Raw genomic sequence first — 19,711 nt, 5'->3', positions numbered from 1 at the left:
CGCTAGGCCTGTTTTAGAGGAAACTGGGGTTTAGAGCAGCTAAACCACTTTTCCAAAGCTATACCACTGTAATGGGCAGAGCTGAAATTTGGACCGGGATCCGTGGGGAGCCAGAGCCTGCACAACCTCTTTCCATGACGGGCTCCCTCCTGCCTCTGCCCCACGTCAATAATGATCCTCCCTGTGCTCTATCTACATGAGTCCAGAGGCAGGTAACATTTCCCTAAGCCCTCTCTAAGCACTTTCTGAGTGCTGGCTCCTCTCATCCCCAACAGATCTGTCTGGTGAACATTTTCCTCCCCATTTCACAGTTAAACCCACAGAGACTTAGAGAAAAGATAAGGCGTGTGCCCAAGATCACACAGTTAGTGGCAGGTAGGGAACTATGTCCAAAAAGTCATGCTCTTTCCACCCCACCAAGCGGTCCCCTTCTCCACCCTAAATACGATAGGGCTTTTTTATTTCCCAAATGATAGAAAAGCATTTAACTAAGAGAAAGCAATAAGAAAAGCAACAGCCCTCGAGACCTTGTTAAGTCGCCCCAAATAACTGCCATCCATCTGGCGCGGTTCTGTTCAGATGATGCTTTCCAGATGTACAATCTTCATGTGATCTCATGTGATCCTCACAACAGCCTTGAAAGGTTAAGTACTGCCATTCCCAGTTTCCAGAGCAGGAATCAAAACCCAGCCGGGTTAAGGAACCTGACCAAGGTTAACTGCTATTAAAGGCCTGAGGATAGACTCTGACCAGGTCTTGGAGGCCAAGGCCCACCATCTTCCCACCTCACAAGGAGTACTGCCTCTCGGGGCCCCTCTTACGGGTTCAGAAAAGAGGTAGGGCACCGTTAATGGAGAAGAATCCTTATCCTAGGAAAGAAGTGAATGTAACTGGTTCTCTACGGCAAGACCAGAGGAATGAGCTACAATGATGTCATGCATCTCCTTAAGTCCACCCCCAGCACTGAACAGAAAGACCTTTTCCTTCCACAGTCCACACCTAGAACAATACTGGACTCACAAAACTCAAGCATTGTTTGATCTGACTATGACTCCTCCACCAAAGAGATGGACCCACCCATGGAGAGGGTGGGGATCTGTGCAGTATTCACAGCCAACTTCCCAATCAGGTCAGCACACACTCAAGTTCGCTCTGAAACCTGCTTGTGACTCTCACAGATGAACTGGCATAAGCCATCACGTCCCGCTCCGCTCCACTTAGGAAAGAACTAGAGGGTGGCTTTTCCAGATGACAGGAAGCACCCACACCTCCCCTGCAAGAAGAATATGACGTCTTTTTATATATGCAATAAAAAGCCTAAATAAAGAAACCATAACATGGTGGCAGGAACTTCAGTGCCGGAACTTCTTGTGGCTTGGTTTGGTTTTATTGAAACACATGTATGTCAGATGCTACGTGGAATGTTTTAGAAACACTAACCCATTTGATCCTCCTAATAGCCCCATGGGGAATTACATTATCAATCCCAAGGTACAGATAAGGAAACCAAGCCTGTTAAGGGAACGTTCACAAGATCAACAGCTGTCGGGCTGAGGTTTGAACCCACATTTCCCTGGCTTCAAAGGCTGTGTTTCTGTCCATGATACACAACGCCCCCCAACGCCCCACCCAAGCTTCCCATCACTGTCTACCACAGCACCTTCCAACAGGACCCTCTACATCAAAGACTATGTGAATCTGTACACATGGGGACACCCATGTTTGCCTCTGCTGAATTTCGAAAAACATAAACTGGTGGTTTCTTGGTTTCTCAGTTATCACCAGAGGAGTCAAAGGGATTGAATTTTTGGAAACAACAATTCTGATCTACCCGAATCACAGGCCTAAAAATGTAATGAAATGCATTTTTTTCCCCCACACTTGTGGCTGGGCCCCCAGCGTTGGTTCTGTATTTAAACTATGTAATTCAGGCAAGAAAGGATATCATTAAAATGTTGTCATGTAGCGTAAGACCTTAAAAGCATCTCTTTAATATATATAATTTACCTTCTCCTGACTTTCTTGGTAAGATTAAAAATCCTCCCAAGTACTGAAGAAACTCTCCGTGTAACTTCTTGGTGCGTTCATTCCACCCCAGCAAAAGACTGACTTTCCTCTGCTACCCTTGAAAGATCTGGGGGGTTTTATTCTTTACTAAGGAAGTTGTGTTTCCTTATGTCCATTCAGAAAAAAAATACCGGAAGGGCACCTACCTCAGAAAAGAACTCGTCCATGAAAGCTGTGTTGTCAATAGCAATCTCGACCTCATCGGCATCATCATCCTGCGTCAGCTGCTTCTGTGAGAGACAAAAAGGAGGGTGAGACCAAAAGCACCAGAAATAACAAACAGCACTGAATGCTCCCTAAAGACTGGGAGCTGTATCTGTAGTGAACATTTTACATACATAATCTCCTTTAAAACTCAGAACAGCTCTGTGATGTATCAAACTCTGATGTCATACTGTCTAAGTTTAAATCCTAGCTCCATACTTACTGATACTTTACAGGGGGATGAGGGTAAGAAGGGAGCAAGTTACTAAACTCGCTGTGCCTAGGTTTCCTTATCTGTAAAGTGCTAATAAGAACACCACTTACGTCATAGGTTCGTTTACAAAATAAATGAGCTAATGAATATAAAACACTTTGGCACAGTGCCTGGCATACTGTAACTACTCAATAAATATTATGTTTTGGTGGTGGTGGTATTGGTGATGTTACTATAACTCACTCCAGTTGGAGAACATAAAACAGAGAGGTTATGTAACTTGGCCGAAGTCACACAGCTAAAATGTTGGAGACAGGCAGATTCTAGCCCATCCTTTGGATTTGGACCATATGTTCCTAAACTCTTCTCCACAACGTTCAGATGCATGACCTACTGTACTGGGGATCTGTATTAAGACAGTCCCAATTCCTCCAAAGCACTAGCTTCAAATCATCACAGAAGGAGCACACATTTTCCTGTTTTCAGAAACCACCTACTGCAAAGGAAACAGCGCTGTGTGCTGTTCCCTGTCAGAGCTCATGTTTATGGGGAAAAGGAAGCTCTCTCGGCAGCCCCCAGCAACCCCCGGGGACCCCGGCTTTCATAATCTCGTTCAGCTACCGCTACAAAAGCACAAAATGGCTATCTAAAGGAAGTGCTTCCATTCCCACCCAGCTAAAGGGCCTCGGCAGCTTCTGCATCCTTCCCAGATGCTCCTTCCAGACGACTGCTGCATTACACACAGCCCACCTCTAAGCAAGGAAGACCTGGTTGTTGGGAGTGGAGGTGGGGAGGGGGTGAACCCCTCGACACCTGCTTCTCCACACCCTTCAGTGGCCTTTGGCCTCCAAAGCCAAGACATGTCACTCTCAACATGGGAACTCTACTAGCGAGGAAAGCCACCAGGGGCCTCTTTCCTTCCCCTGCTACCCTCCCCCAGACCTGCTACAGCAGATGGAGTTACCGGGAATTCCCACGGAAATTTGGGACTCTCCAGCCATCTGGGGAGCCTCTTCTGACTGGATCCTCTGTAATCTCATTCTCTGGCTTGTCTGCAACCATCAGCAACCCAAGCTTAATAGCCACCTTCAAAGGAACTGAATTTGAGGACATTGCTACAGCCCCCAACAATCACCTTCCTAAAACTTAGGACTGATCCCGTCCTTTGCCACTTAAAGTCGTTCAGTGATAGTTCTCAGGATTGAAAGTCCCAGGATTGCAATTCCCAAAGCCTAACAGAGCATACGGGGCCCTTTAAGATCCAGTCCCGCCCACGTTTCTCCCTCTACGATGCATCTCTGGACCAGGCGCTTGGAAACTCCTAGCACTTCCTGGACACACCATTCTTTCATATTGCTGAATTGTCACACAAGGACTTCTTTCTGAAATGCATTTGTCCAGCTGGCAAAATTTTATTGAGCCTTTAAAACTCAATCTCGAACAAACTCCTCCCTGATCTGACACTCCCCGACCCCCCATGCAAACTTGAAAACCTCCCTGAGCTCCCAGTGCATTTTGTGCAAACCTTCCACAGCATCAATCCCAGCCCTCTATTAATTCACTTATCTATCCTTCCCCACTGACTGTAAACTCCTGGAGGGTCAGGGTTGCCTTATGTATCCACTGGAGAAGATACTTTGAGTGTGTGCCTGCCCAGAACACCTCCCTTTGTGAAGATAACCCCGACCTTCCCCACATGATTCTGGGAAGGTTATCAATCACCACCCAAGCTCCCTGAGGATTCTGAATTGTGAAGTGAACAGAGCCGAGTCAACCTATAGCAGCACCCAACAGAGATGCCTGCTTGGTTCCCAGGGCTACCCTTGTTTCTGTCCTCCCTAACCCACCCCCTGGCTTAGAGCTAGTTCTATAGATCTTCCCCAGTATTCTTTCAATGAGTCCAATAGTATTCTTGTAATGCTGTTTTTTATTCATTTAGCCAGAACCGGCTTCTGTCACTTGTAATTAAAATTACTTGTACTTGGGAATTCCCTGGCGGTCCAGTGGTTAGGACTCTGCTCTTTCACTGCTGAGGGCCTGGGTTTGATCCCTGCTCGGGGAACTAAGATCCCACAAGCCATGGGGAGTGGCCCAAAAAAATAAATAAGTAAAATAAAATTACTTGTACTTGTCATTAATTAACTTATTCCACATGTATACTGAGCACTTACCATACGCTATATATGTAACGGAAACGTAATTGATTCTAGTTGAATAAATAACCCCTACCAGAGACCGGCAGCCTGGATCCACCCAGCAGTTTCTAAAGTGTGGGATAAAATGCTCCTTTTATCAACTATCATCAATACTTGGGCCTCTCAGCAGCCTCCAGAGAGCTCCATCTCCCAAAAAGGATCTCGGAGATCCTCACTAGAAAACAGGAACCTGGTCTCCCTCCAGGAAGGTGAGTTAACAAGCATTTGTTGAGTTTCCTCTCTTTGGAGGTCTTGTAGAGACCCCCACTGAGGGGATATATCCCATGTATGTGTGTGTATAGACACACATGAGGGTGTCAACTCAGTTTTCTTCAAATAGGTACACGTGCTATGGAAATGGGATGAGGCTGTCATCGTGGGATGGACTAAGGGAAGGTTTTGGAAGCTGGGAACACGTGTGTCCTGAAGCATGGGACACAGGCCCCTAGCCCTCCATCATCACATGCACTTTTGAGACCCCTGGAATTTGTACAGGGATTCCCCACCCAAGACGGCCACATGTTGGCTTTGAACAGGCTCTAACAGGGCAGCCTGGGCCACCTCCAGTGAGAGGACATGTGAACTGGGAAAAAAGAAGTCTTGGGTCCCCCACAACCGAGGTCCAAAACCTGTTATTACCAATAACTGGCTGTGAGACCTCTGTCAAGTCCCTCACTGACCTGAGCTTACCTGTAAATGGTAATAACACCATACACGCTATGACTTTTACGAGGCTTGGAAGAGTTCATACGTGGAAAGCTTCTAGCACAACACAGGGCACATGGCAGTGCCTAATAAGTGTCAGTTGCCCCATCACCTAGTTGTAAAGGCGTGATGTCTAAAGTGTGTGTTCTCCTCCGCGGAAAGCGCTCACACAAAGGCTTAGTCAAGAAGATCGATTCTGCAGCATCAGGACCACCAGGGTTCTATAACTGGCTTCCCTTCATGCTAGTCATTGAGCCTTAAATACTGGGCTCAACATCTCTGAGCTTCAATTTCCTTACCTACAAAACAGGAACAAAAGTGTCCACCAGGGCTCTTGTGAGGATTAAGTAAGATAATAATTTTAAGTTCCTTACACAATGAATAGCACATGATAACATCTCAATAAAACAACCGTACATAAGATCCAGCAAAGTCATCTTCTCTATAGCTTTAATCTGGATCTAAGTACCCGTAAACAGGAAAGAAAAATAAAAAACGATATAGAACTTTTAGAGCTGCATGCAACCCTACATATTTCGATCATCAAATTCTCTCACTTAAGAGATGGGTAAACCAAGGCCCAAGACCAAATAATGAGCTACTGGAGCAGCCAGGAATAGAACCCAGGTTTCTTGATTCCCATCTTCCTGTGCAGAGTTTTTCCCACCGTAGCGTGCTGCCTCCAAAATATAAAATAGCGATGGCAACGAAAGCAACAGAGCTTAGTCCAGATCAGAAAATTCCAGAAAGAGGCCATCATCCCAGGTGATCTGAGTCGCGTGACGCTGGAACCAGGCTTCTCCGGAAGGGGATCTACCAGATCCCAGGGCAAGGGTCCTTCCCCTCTGACACGGAAGGGGATCTACCAGATCCAGGGCAAGGGTCCTTCCCCTCTGACACATCCGTGCTCTTACAGACTGAGAGGCCTCAGGGACCCCAAGGGCAAGGAAAGCACATGATGCACTTTATCTTCAGCCCACATGACTGGGCACAGCCAAGAAGAGAACTTTGGCATCTTTATCAAAGCATCAAGGCATGTGATAATAGGACCGTCAGAGTAGCTGCAACACCAGCTGCAGTAAAAAAACGTACATGAGAACCACAAGCCCCACCACCCGCTTCCTCTCCCCCGACCTCCTGCTGCCTCTCCTGCCAAGACATGGGAGATACCACCAATGACTCAGGCAGCACTGAGCTCGAATCTGGGCTCCATCCCCCGCCCCCCACCCCTCAATGCACCCCAAAACTCAGTGAGGACAGGCAGGGCTATGACTCTCTCTCTGGACACAGTGGAAAGAGTTCAGGGGCCCAGGACTCAACCTGCAATTCCTCTCACTCAACCTCACTGCCTTTCTCTCAAGGGCCTTCTCTGTCATCCTCAGTCTGTTCGACTGTGGGTCCCTCTTCATCAGCTCCTTTAATAGAAACAGTTACCACCTGCAGAGTCCCCAGGAGGTGCTAGGTGGCCGCCACACTCTGGCTGCTTCACGCGTGCTGTGTCAATGAACCCCTCCTAAATTCTGTCATTGAGAACCTGCAGGGCAGAGAAGTTCTCATTTATTCATGGCCTCCCAGCTACTGATGTGCAGAGTCGGGGCTCACGCTTTGGTTGTTGGTCCTGAGCCCTTGTTAATTCCACTGCACCCCACTCACAGCAGCCCAGCCCTGCAGAAAGTGGGGCTGAGAGAAAGGCGCTGGGGGCCTTGGGGACAGCACTTGTCTCCACTAAGCCTTGGGTCTCTCACCAAGTAAGGAGCTTAGCTTTCCAATGAGGCTTTGTGGAACCCCAGGAGACCTCCAGGGTGCCTCAGAAGCCACGCCGGGAGGGACTTGCCTGGTGGCACAGTAGTTAAGAATCTGCCTGCCAATGGAGGGGACACAGGTTTGAGCCTTGGTCCAGGAAGATCCCACATGCTGTGGCGCAACTAAGCCGTGCGCCACAACTACTGAGCCTGCACTCTTAGCCCGCGAACCACAACTGCTGGAGCCCACGTGCTGCAACTACTGAAGCCTGTGCACCTAGAGCCCGTGCTCTGCAACAAGAGAAGCCACCGCAATGAGAAGCCCGTGCAGCGCAATGAAGAGTAGCCCCTGCTCGCCGCAACTAGAGAAAGCCCGCGCACAGCAAAGAAGACCCAATGCAGCCAAAAATAAATAAATAAATGTATTAAAAAAAAAAAAGAAGAAGAAGAAACCACCGGGGGCAGTCAAGCAGGTTGGCCCGCACCCCCTCTTCAATCCGCATAGCTTCATTTTCATCTGCTTTTTACACTGAGGTTGAATATAAGATTTCATTTTCAGAACGAGGCCTCCTACCAAGAGAAAAAGGAAAGAAGGGAGGGAGGGAGGGAGGGAGGGAGGAAAATAGGAAGGGAGAAAGAAGGAAGCAAGCTTAGCTAGCTGGAAAACCACCAAAGTAAATGAATGGATGCCTTCTAAAGAAAAGGGAAAGAAGAGGGGGTCCCCTCCCTCCTTTACAAGTTAAAACACGGCAGCAACGTACGTTTAAATCATCAGCAATTCCTTAAAGATCATTACAAATCAGAGCAGCAAGATAGAAGGAACAAAGAAAGAGACCAAAAAAAAAAAAAAAACAACGCCATCCCAAATGAAGAGGTCACCATTTACTGGCTCTCCGATGGCCTCCCTGCCTCAGGTGTCAGACCCCAGAAAGACGAGAGGGTCCCCGGACAAGAGGGGAGACCCAGGAGCCCTCAGGAAAGTTTTGGGGCGAAGGAAATAATAACAGAAAGGATGGGACCAGCAGTCTGGACTAGGAAGGAGCATCTGTTCCTGACTTCCCCTTGTGGGGTATTAAAGGACGGTGGCCGATGGGAACGGGTGAGCACAGATTCCCGCACCTCCTTCTCTGAGCATGTAAATAGCTCTTTGCTTGGGGCTATAAACTCTTCTTTATAAACCCAGATCTTCACCCAATAAATCCGATTCAAAGAGACAAGGACGCGTGACTTTTCTTGTCCCTGCAGCCTACTTCGCCCACCAGCCTCCTTCCAGGATGAGGGCCTGTGGATTCCCAAAGACAAGTACCACCACGTCCAAGGATTCCAAACACACACTCATGCCCTTGCACCCTCGGCCCAACATCGGGCTTTTCCAGTCTCTCTTCTCTAATTAAAAGAGCTGGGGGCTTCCCTGGTGGCGCAGTGGTTGAGAGTCCTCCCGCCGATGCAGGGGGCGCGGGTTCGTGCCCCGGTCCGGGAAGATCCCACGTGCCGCAGAGCGGCTGGACCCGTGAGCCATGGCCGCTGAGCCTGCGCGTCCGGAGCCTGTGCTCCGCGACGGGAGAGGCCACAACGGTGAGAGGCCCGCGTACCGCAAAAAAAAAAAAAAAAAAGAGCCAGAAATTCTGAGGAAGTGTCAGCTCTGAATAGGCACTCAGTGTTCTCTGTCCCCCATTTGAGAGTCAGAGGGACTTTCTCCTATGCCCCTTCTCCCTCCTACACTGTGGTCTCTTCCAGCAAAACCCTCCCAGAGGGAACGCTTCCCCTTTCCACCGACTGCCTCTTCCCTAACACCTGCGATAGAGGAAATCAAGCAATAACGGTACCCTGGGTGAGCCTCGCACTTTTACTTTCAAGATGATGCTCTGGCTGAACAGTCTGAGGCAAGAATTGGCCCCATTTGGAGATGAAGACACTGAGGAATAAACCCAAGGCCAGTGAGTCGCGGGACAACTGAACAAGAGGCAAAGTCCCTGACGGCCCTGCTCCACGCGTTCTGCCATAACAATGATACCACCAGATAAATGTGTATTTTGTTGCAGGCGCTCTTGTGGTTTCACACATATTATTTAATTCTCACGGCAACCTTATGAGAGACAAATAGGACTTTCCCCATTGACAGCTGAGACAACTACTTAATTAGATTAAATAACTTGTCCCAGGTGATTCAGCTAATAAGTGGCAGAGTTAGGACTCAAAAGCAGGTGTGTGGGAGCCAAGAGCCCCAGTTCTTACCCTCTACACTCTATTTGAAGATGCCCTTCCCATGCTGGATCAGAAACACGCCCTCACTTATTTCAGGGGATGCTGCAATGTCAGTACAACTAAATTGATCTAATCTATACGCATGAATGAAAAAGATAGCAGTGCATATAATCCCATGAATGTGCAGGTATGTGGAGCTATATCTGACTGCCTGAGTTGAAAACCCAGCTCTGCCACGCAGGTACCTGTGTGACCTTAAACAAGTGACTTAACCTCTCTGAGACTCGGTTTCCTTGTTTGTAGCATGAATAATCTGCTCATAGAACTGTTGTGAGGATTAAATTAGTGAATGCATGTGAAGTGTTTAGAGCAATGCTGGGTACATATTAAACTCCCAAGACCATGCCATGCAGACAGTTTTCTCTAAAAAGTGTTTCCGCAAAAGATGCGACTCTAATGCCAATTCTCAGAAGGTGGCAGCAGGACCCTTAGAATGAGCTAAATTGTAGTTCATTTATTTGAATGAAGTCATTTCTCTACTATACGGATTTAAAGAAATAAACCTCCTCCTGAATTTTGCTTTTGCGACATTCTCACAAATTTTGACCTTTACTACTCCCATTATTATTCATTTCTAAATAGTTTGTCATTTCCATTTTGGTTTCTTTTGAACCCAAGTGTTATTTTATTTTTTAATTTTTTTGCGGTACACGGGCCTCTCACTGTTGTGGCCTCTCCCGTTGCGGAGCACAGGCTCCGGACACGCAGGCTCAGCGGCCATGGCTCACGGGCCCAGCCGCTCCACGGCATGTGGGATCTTCCCGGACCGGACCGGGGCACGAACCCGCGTCCCCTGCATCGGCAGGCGGACTCTCAACCACTGCGCCACCAGGGAAGCCCCCAAGTGTTATTTTAAAGGGTGGTTTTAAATTTCCAAAGTGGGTAAACCTGGGGAGGACTGTGATTGTATTGTTAATTTCTAATTTTATTATATCAACATCAGGGAGCATGGCCTATATGGCTTAACATTTTGTGGAATTTGACATTTTATTTATGTCTTAATACATGGTATTTTTTAATCTTCTATGTGTGCTTGAAAAGATCTTGCATTCCATTTGTTGGATACAAAAATCATCAAAGTTTCATGCCCACATGCCACGTTAATCCCTCTGCTTTTGCTTCTCAGGACCTCTGAGCTAGGTCTAGAGAAGCAGCAGGGAAAAGGGGTGGAAGTTCATCCACAGAGAGGGAGGGGGAAAAACAAAACACGAATGCCCTGCAGGCAGATGTTGTCTATACTGATGAGTAACTGTGGCTAGGGAGGTTAATTCATCCAGAATCACAGGGCTAGTAAGGAACAAAGCCAGGGCTGGAACCCTGCTTGGTCCAACCCAGTGTTCACAGTGGGTTTTGTTTTTTTTTTGCGGTACGCAGGTCTCTCACTGTTGTGGCCTCTCCCGTTGCGGAGCTGTGCTCCGGACGCGCAGGCTCAGCGGCCATGGCTCACAGGCCCAGCTGTTCCGCAGCATGTGGGATCTTCCCGGACCGGGGCACGAACCCATGTCCTCTGCATCCGCAGGCGGACTCTCAACCACTGCGCCACCAGGGAAGCCCCACAGTGGGTTGTTTTAAAGAAGGATCTTGGGGTCTCATAACCAACCACCTCGCCTACTACCTTCTCCTTCTCACTCACTACAAGGTCCCATCCACAGTAACAGGTCCATCTGTCCATCTACTCGGCCAACACGATTTATTGAACATCTATCATTTCCCAAGCAATAGTACAGAACGCTGGAGAAACAGACCAAACTCAGCACCCCCTGCCCTTCGGGACCTCATGGTCTCAAATGGGAGGCAGACAGGCACACAGGTCATTGCAATGCCACGTGGTAAATGATGACAGCACTTAGCACAAGGAATTGTACACCCAGGAGAAGGTGGCGCACACCACTGTCACCTGAAGTCAAGGAGGAGCCCAGGGAAGGGGGAGGTATTAGAAAACGGATGCAAAGGTGACTTCTCGGGGAGATTTTGAAGGTTGCATGGATGTACGCAAAGGATACCTACAGGAAGTCCATCTGGGGTGAGAAGACCACACCTTTTCCTGCTTTCCCTCTCACCCCAGGAGCATTCAAGGAGATTCAAAGGTTACCCTCTTCTGCTTCCTCCCCTACCGTAGCCTTCTCCACTTTTTCCTGACTTCCGCCCCCTCCTCCCACCCCCCACTGCCCCCTCAGCACCCCACAGTATCCAGTTGCCAAGGATACAAGAAGGAGGAAGGAGCTCAGTGTCTTCTCTAGTGCATCCTCAGCCTCTGTCCCACAAGCCCCTCGCCCTAAGGATCCTCCCAGAGCACTTCACTAATAGTCATAATACCTAACAGTTACTGAGCGCCGCCTGGGATGAGGATTCTAAGATATGGGCCTTATATTTATTTACCACGGCATTTAATCTCTACAAGAATCTTCTGGGGGGCTTCCCTGGTGGCGCAGTGGTTGACAGTCCGCCTGCCGATGCAGGGGACACAGGTTCGTGCCCCGGCTCGGGAGGATCCCGCAGGCCGCAGAGCGGCTGGGCCCGTGAGCCATGGCCGCTGAGCCTGCGCTCCGCAACGGCCCGCGCACCGCAAAAAAAAAAAAAAAAAAAAAAAAGAATCTTCTGGGGACCCTCCCCACCTTACAGCTGAGAAAACTATAAAGGTGCAAGCAACCTCCCCAAGACCATGCAGACAGTGAGTGCCAGAGCCGGGAGGAGAGCCCAGGCAGTTTGCTGCAGAGCCCTTGGTCTCCACCACCATGGAGTGATGCCTCTTAACAGCAAATCCCACCCCCAGCTGTAGCCTGCAGCCCCCCCTCCACCCCCACCCCCCCGCAAACATCCAAAGAACTAAAACACAGATGCTGTACCAAAGAGGTCGTGAAAAACGAGGAAAGACTGAGAAACTGTCACAGCTCAGAGGATGCTGAAGAAACACGACAGCTCAATGAAATACATTATCTTGGGTGGGATCCTAGATCAGAAAAAGGGACATCTACGGGAAAACAAGTGGAATCTAAATGAAGTCTAGAGTTTAGTGAATAGCAATGTACCAAGGTCAGTCTCTCAGTTTCGACAAAGGTACCATCATAACTTGAGATATTAACAATGGAGGAAACCCAGTAGACAGGAACTCTCTGTACTATCCTTGTAACCTTTCTGTAAATCTAAAATTAGTCTAGAATAAAACGTTTAGTTCTAAAAAAAGCAATCTTGCTGCTGTACCGCGTTGCCCTGACCCAGGCAGCTAAACATACCCAGATAGTATATGCTCTACTAATCTCTTTGGGTGCGACTGAACCTTACTCACGTCTCCAGATGGAGACAGGAGAATGTTGCCATGGACACGGCCCAATGCCAGAAAACAGGCTGACCTAACAGGGGAGACAGTGATGAGGGGAGGAAGCTACAAAGGGGCCTAATGTAAAAGGCTGGAGGTAAGGCCCCTCGGGACTACAGAATCTCCCAGCAAGTTCATTTGTAGAATATCCCCGTTCATCCACTGGGCAGCAAGGTTTACAGCTTTCTGAGCTGTGGGCTGGGAAGTGAAAACACAGGGGGAATGAGGCGTGTGTGGTCTGGGCTCTGAGAGAGGAGGATTTAACATAACATTACGTGGCTGCTTTTACGTATCAACAAAAATAAAGATTTGTGGAAGCCCAGGGAAGGCCTGGTGAATGCCAGATCTGGAAGCTTCCTTGTAGTGACATTGGAACTGAGCCTTGAGGGACATATAAGATTTTCCAGGGGAAGAACGAGGTTGCTAGATTTTCACCGTGGTATCCACATCTCCTTCACGGTCTTTCTGAAAAGGGGCAACCCTCCGGGAGGTGTTGGGCTGGGGTACAGCTAGGAGCCTTGGAACTCATCCATCCTCATCCCGGAGGACAGAACAGTGACCCCTGGCTTCGTTAGCAAATTCATGGGTTCCCTGAGTAAACGCCGCACTTCAAGCAGGTAAAGTTGCACCAACCCAGAGGGGACGGAAAGTCCTAGTGATGAATCCGGGGTGTGTAAGGGCCAAGGTGCTGTTGATCAGTCAGTCAACGGACAAGTGTTTACTAGGGGGCTACCATGCAGAGTGCTGGCCCTGGGACCCCAGAAGAACGTCCCATCAGCCACCGCATCAAGGGCATACAGTGCAGTTGGGGAGATGATTATATACAGCGTAGGGTGATATAAATAAGCAAGACAGACTTGTTCAATTCTTGATCTCACCACTTCCCAGCTGGGGAATCTCAATCTAATCTGAACCTCAATTCCCTTAGTTGTAAAATGGCAATAATATATAACACCATCTTGCCTTGTGGGGTTCAGAGGATTAGAGACAAGGTGTGTAAGGCACCGAACACAAGTCCTTTCCGACAGTAAGTAGCAGCTCAATAAATGATCATTGTTACTGCAGTTGATACGGTGACACCAAGTCATAGAGCCATCAGACAATGGGACCTAGGAGGCGAAAGAGTCCAACCCATAAGACACAGATGGAAGGTGGTTTCAAGCCCACTTCATGGTAAGAAAAAACCCCGCTGACGTAACAGAAGTATCAATATTCCACTGCAAAGCAACATGCAGCCCATGAGGGCTGCCGGCAGGAGGGGGCATATTCTAGGCTGCGTTTAGGGAGCGTTACCTGTAAAGGGAGTTTTGGAAGCTGGGCAGGAATTTTGACAAAAGGGGAAAGGAGCCCTGAAGGGCGAGCAAACAACATGAACAATTGCTTCTTCCCAAGCTCTCGCCAGCACCCCCACCCCCGGCTTCCCCGCTCCCCTCCCAGGAATAAAAATAACACTAATCCCCGGCTCTCGGCCAAGCATTTTCTCTCTGGCTTCTGGCTGATGGGTCTGTAATCCCTACTCAATCCCTATCACTCTCATCTCAGCCCTGCTCATGGCAGAACAGCTCTCCCAGGGGATGCATCCTGCCAGGGAGAGGGAGGAAGTGAGGAAGGAACCACGGACCAGTTAGCCATCTTATCACCAAAGGATGGCATCTCAATGGACAGTCTCCAGGCAGGGTGTTACAACCTGGCCGTGACCCAAAGCACCTGGCACATAGTAGGGGCTCATTAAATAGTCTTGGAAGGAATTAAGCTCTAAAGGGGACGTACAGCTCCACGTTTCTGATGGTTATACTATAACCGTGCTCCTGAGGAACTCAAATGGGGGAACTTCAAATGGGGAAGGAGGCCAAGCCACTTAAGATGCAGCAAGACACAAGGCAGAACAGAAAGAGCGAAGAGGTCAGTCTGGTCCTTAGGGCCTCAGGTGGTTGATTTCATTAGCGCGTCCTTATTGGCGCTGGCTGTGGAGGAACCAGCAAACCCCAAGATGTTTCCAGGTCTCTACAGGTCAATCTCTACAGGGATCCAAAGTCCCTGCCCTCCATCCCACACATCACTGCTTCTCTAGAGCATTATCCACCTTTGAAGTTGGGGGTTCTCTTTTCATGGAATATACCCCTTTGTTTTCCCTATATGACCATGTATTCTTTCAGACCAGGACTTTGTATAAGAACTCTGCCTAGAATTCCCTGGCGGTCCAGCGGTTAGGACTCGGTGCTTTCACTGCCGTGGCCCGGGTTCGATCCCTGGTCAGGGAGCTAAGATCCCACAAGCCATGCGGCGTGGCCAAAAAAATTAAATGACTCTGCCTAGCAGGATGCCCAGCAGGACGCTAGGCACGCAGAGGTCAAAAAGCACCGATCGTGTTGTCTGTGTGAAGCACTCGCCAACGGGAGAACGGTGAGAAAATCCAGGATCCTTGCCTTTCTTCTCAGGGGACTCCCCATGCCTCTGAAGGAATTAGATTTCAGCCTTAACACGGACTTGAACAGGAGCATCGCTTCTTCTGGGAGGAGCCCCCAGGCCCTAGTGCCCTGTCCCCAGGGGCTGGCCAATAGGGTCTTCCTGCGGCTGCTTCTGTCCCAAGGATGGGACACTGTGTCTGTTTCTTGTGTGTCTCCCTAGCTGACTGTGACCTCCCTAAGGCCCAGGAGTATGTGTTCATTACCATCCCCATCCCCAGCACCTATCAGAGGGCTTAGGACACAGTAGGCGCTTGGTTTTTTTGTTTGGGGTTTTTTTTTTTTTTTTGGCTGCGTTGGGTCTTCATTGCTGCGCACCGGCTTTCTCCAGTCGCAGCGAGCGGGAATCACTCCTTGTTGCAGTGCACGGGCTGCTCATTGCAGTGGCTTCTCTTGTTGCAGAGCACGGGCTCTAGGTGCACGGGCTTCAGTAGTTGCGGCACGCGGGCTCAGTAGTTGTGGCTCGCAGGCTCAGTAGTTGTGGCACAGGGGCTTAGTTGCTCCGCAGCATGTGAGATCTTCCCGGACCAGGGCTCAAACCCGTGTCCCCTGCACTGGCGGGCGGATTCTTAACCACTGCGCCACCAGGGAAGTCCCTCCGTAAACATTTGCTGAATGAAAAGAGGGCCAGGTAAGAGGTTCCTACATGGGAATTGTCTGGACTCAGCGGATCCAAAGTTCAGCTGGTGAGAAATCAGGAGGAAATGCCTTGTGAGACAGGCTGGGTGTAGGCACCGCACATTCCTGGCAAGCCTGTCTGATGTCCCTGAAAGGGCAGGCTGCTGGGATGGCCAGCCAGGAGAGGCCATGCAAGAGATAAGATGAGCCAGGGCTTGTGACTGTAGCCTCAGGAAGGGGTGCCCTTCAGTGTGGATGCTGCTCCCAGCAGGTCAAGTTTGGGGAACTCGAATTTACTGTGGTGGGTGATTATCACGGATAATCTCGTTTCACCCTCAGTGACCCTATAGGGAGGGTACGATGACCCACTTTAGAGGAGCAACTCTGAGACCTCAGTCCTATGGACTTCAGAGCCTCCCAGTGCTTGGGACAGGCTCACAATGAAGCATCTCTAGAAACACACATCCTCAGAGTTGATGGAGGCCTTGAATCTCCTCATGTGCTTCCCCTCCCCTCCAAGAACACTCAGATTCCTACAACATGCCACATCCCAACAAGCTTCTTGCCTCCCTCCCATGTCCTGCCAGCCCAGCCCATCCTCGGGCAGCTCTGACTACCAAAAACGCTTTCTACAGAGCCCTCATGTCTGCCCATCAGCCTCGCTTCTTCACTCTTCACGTCTTCTCCTCCTATCTACCCGGAGCAGAGCTAATCCCCTGCACGTGACAGCTCTCCAGCTATCTGGAGACAGTTTACGCGTGGCCTCCCCCAGAGTTTAGAAAGAGCCCCACAGCAGAGGTTGCACCAGCGCTCAGGGTGAAATTGGTTTCATGCAGCTAGCAAACGTTGATAAAAGGAATCAGAGAGACAAGATGGTTATCTTGTTGCTGGGGGTGGGGGGTGGGGGCGGCGGGGGTGTCTCTCTCCCAGGGGAAGGAGGGGCTGGTTAGCGGACGTGGGCCAGAAGCCAAAAGCCATCTAAGCCTTAACAACAAACAGTCTTCAAGAAAAACGTTAATATTGCCAGAAGGGGCTTCCGAGATCAGCCAAACTCCTTGCTTTCCAAAGGGGGATTGGAGGAGCAGAGAGGTAAAGTGACACCAAGGAACACAGCTCTTAAAGGGCAAAGCCACAATCGGAATCCTTTGAACCCACAGCCAGGGCCTCTTGCAGTGTTACCACCCATCCCCCTGCTCCACAAGGCTGGAACAGCACCTGTGATGTCAGAACAGCACTGCCATCATAACGGCGCCGTCTACAATCTCACTTCCACCACATCCCCAAGAGGGAAAGGGAGAAACACAGCATTAGCTCCATTTTACAGAAGGTAACAGTGAGGATTGGAAAAGCAAAGGGACTTGCTTGGGTTCCTCGGCAAAGTGAATTTATACTTGGAACTCAAAGCTCAGTTAAGGCTCTGTGCTGTTTGTTGGCAATGGCCGTTGAAAGGGCCATGGGAGGGACTTCCCTGGCGGTCCAGTGGTTAGGACTCCACGCTCTCACTGCCAGGAGCACAGGTTCCATCCCTGGTCAGGGAACTAAGACCCCGCAAGCCGGACATGGAATGGACTTCCTAACGTAGGGAAGGGCGCCACCTCCGCCTGCCGTCCAGTTCTGCATTGTTTTGGGACTGCCTGCTGCGCGCTCCAGGAAGATCTCTAAAACCACACTCTTCTTCCCTTTCTGCCACCCCAGGGCAAGAGGGGTCAGCAGCCTGGGTTCCTCCCCCGGCTGAGCCCTCACCAGCTCTGTGACCTGCGGGGGTCCCTCCTTCCCAGTCTGAGCTCTAGTTTCCTCACCTTTAAAAACAAAGGCAATCAATTCTGCCCTGACAGTAAACGGGATGTTATGAAGCTCAGATGACAATGAGCAAGTAGGAGGCTGGGAGGCTCACTCCCACCATCGGTGGCTGCCCCTTGGCCTCTGTCACTTCCCCATCACCCCGGCCTCCTCCGCAGCTCTACGACCTAGAGCAGGTGAGAGGGTCAAGAAGGTCTCAGCCAAGACAACGGAGGAGAAAGAAGAATAACTGTGACATCAGCCCAGAAGCCCCTCACACTTGTACGACGCTTTATTTTTCCGAAGAGCTTTCGCAGTGACGAGCCTAAGATTTACCATTGCTTAGTCCTGTATGTGCCAGGCGCCGTACAGAGGGCTCTGCACGCTCTCTTGGGTTTAGTCCTCACAACTACCCATTTGAAAGATGACATAACTTCGGCTCCAGGGTTAGGTACGGGATGGCTGGTAAGTAGTGGAGCCAGGAGGCAAACCCAGTTCTATCCAGTCCCCTGTTCCCCAACCTTCAATGTGCTCATGATCACCCGGGGAGATTTATGAATAATCAGATTCTGATTCCATAGGTCCAGACTGAGGCCTAAGCTTCTGCGCTTCTGACAAGCTCCCAAGTAGATGGACTACCTTGTATCACGGGCTACGTTTTAAATTCCCTTAAGACAGAGCCTGAGTCACCCAATCCCCGGGGCTTAGCACTGGGCCTGCCCCACAGAATACACTCAATAATTATTTGTTCAATGAATCAATGAATGTTGGACTTAACCCATGCTTTAACACTTCTCTATACTAAGCCCCATTATATCATTTGATCTCATAACAAATCTCTAAGGCATATCAATCTCCCTTTGACAGATAAGGAAACAGGCTCAAAAGAGTTCGTAGCCTAAGGTTTTACATCTTTTGTGCAGCAGAGCCGGAAACGATCTACCTTCAGATCCTTGGCCCTGACCACAGCTGTCCCAAGGATGGGGGTGGGCGTGGGAGGGGGGAAATTAATAATTACAGACAGCTGGGTGGTGAAGAGCTGCCCCCCCCCCATCCAGGCACGTGACCAGCTCACAGCTCGGGAGGTCACCCACTAGAGCTGCTCTCCGGGGGCGAGGGCAGTTGTCTCAGCGTCCCCCAGGAGAGGAACGAGGAGGAGCGTGGGAGGAGGTGGGTCCTGGGCACAGTGCCAGGCAGCATGGGGCAGGTGGTGAGTGACCCTTGACCTCACAGAGAGCCCCGCTGGACCCAAGCACCCACCACCTCCCGCGGATCCCATCTCTAGACTGATGCTGTCCAGCTTGGTGGGGGGGGGGGGGGGGCGGAGACTAGAGGCATCCAGGGAAATTGCAGCCTAGCGATGAATCACCGGCACATGACCCCAGAGAGGAGGGGTGGGTGCGTCTGGGGCTTGGGGAGGACAGGCCTTGCGCCCGCCCCGCACTCCCCCCGCCCAGCCTCGATGTGGGGGAGCGAGGGAAGACCCTCTCCCGCGCAGCTCCACCCCCGCAGCCCCCGGCCCGCCCGGTTCCCGGGTGCGGCGGGACTCACGGCCTTCAACTGCTCCAGCCGGTCCTTCATCCTGGTGCCCAGGCGCCCGGAGGCAGGTGAGCGCGTCCCAGGTGAGCGGCCGGAAGTGGCGGCCGGGCCCGGCCAGGACGGAGGAGCAGGCGGAGGCGGGCGGCGGCCGCGGGCGAGAAGGAGCGTCCGAGGCCACTGGAGGCTCCGCCGCGCCGCCCTCTCCGGCCCAGCCGGCGCCGCGTACTCCAAATCCGGCTCCCCGGCCGGCGCCGGCGCGCAGCGCTGATCCGCCCGGCGGACCCGCCCCTTACCTGGGCCGCGCCCCGCGCTCCTCCTTAAAGGGCCAGTGCCCCGCCGCCGCCCGGCCACCCTCCACGCCTCTCACTCCACCTCCCGTAGCTCCGGGTCCCCCGATGGAGCAGCAATGGGAGATCCCGCCGCGAGTGGGTCTGTCTGACCTCAATTCCAGCCTTTCCATTCAACAGCCATTCACTACCTGTGCCGGGCTCTGTGCTAGGATCCAGCCCTCAACAGACTGATTCATTGCTAGGCGGCGCCAACATCCCGTACACGAGGAACTCTAAGACAACGTGATTCGTGCCGTAACAGGTGGGAGAGAG

At 50.7% G+C, this 19,711-nt stretch overlaps 1 protein-coding gene across 3 annotated transcripts in view; it reads right to left on the bottom strand.

Annotated features, from left to right (window-relative positions):
• The window catches only part of STX3 (syntaxin 3), a 44,250-nt gene extending 24,985 nt beyond the window's left edge, over positions 1-19,265 (bottom strand). For all 3 annotated transcript variants that reach the window (XM_082660358.1, XM_082660359.1, XM_082660357.1), the window contains exons 1-2: positions 19,122-19,265; positions 2,214-2,297 (exon numbers count right to left, since the gene is read on the bottom strand). In XM_082660358.1, the coding sequence (XP_082516484.1) occupies positions 2,214-2,297; positions 19,122-19,151 (114 nt within the window). In that variant the 5' untranslated portion in view covers positions 19,152-19,265. The remainder of the gene's footprint in view (positions 1-2,213; positions 2,298-19,121) is intronic.
• Positions 19,266-19,711: the final 446 nt, after the last annotated feature.

Source organism: Grampus griseus, assembly GCF_964374135.1.
Source record: "Grampus griseus genome assembly, chromosome: 8".
Taxonomy (NCBI): domain Eukaryota; kingdom Metazoa; phylum Chordata; class Mammalia; order Artiodactyla; family Delphinidae; genus Grampus; species Grampus griseus.
The sequence above is the reverse complement of the archived record's forward strand: the minus strand, read 5'-3'. Positions and strand labels throughout refer to the sequence as shown.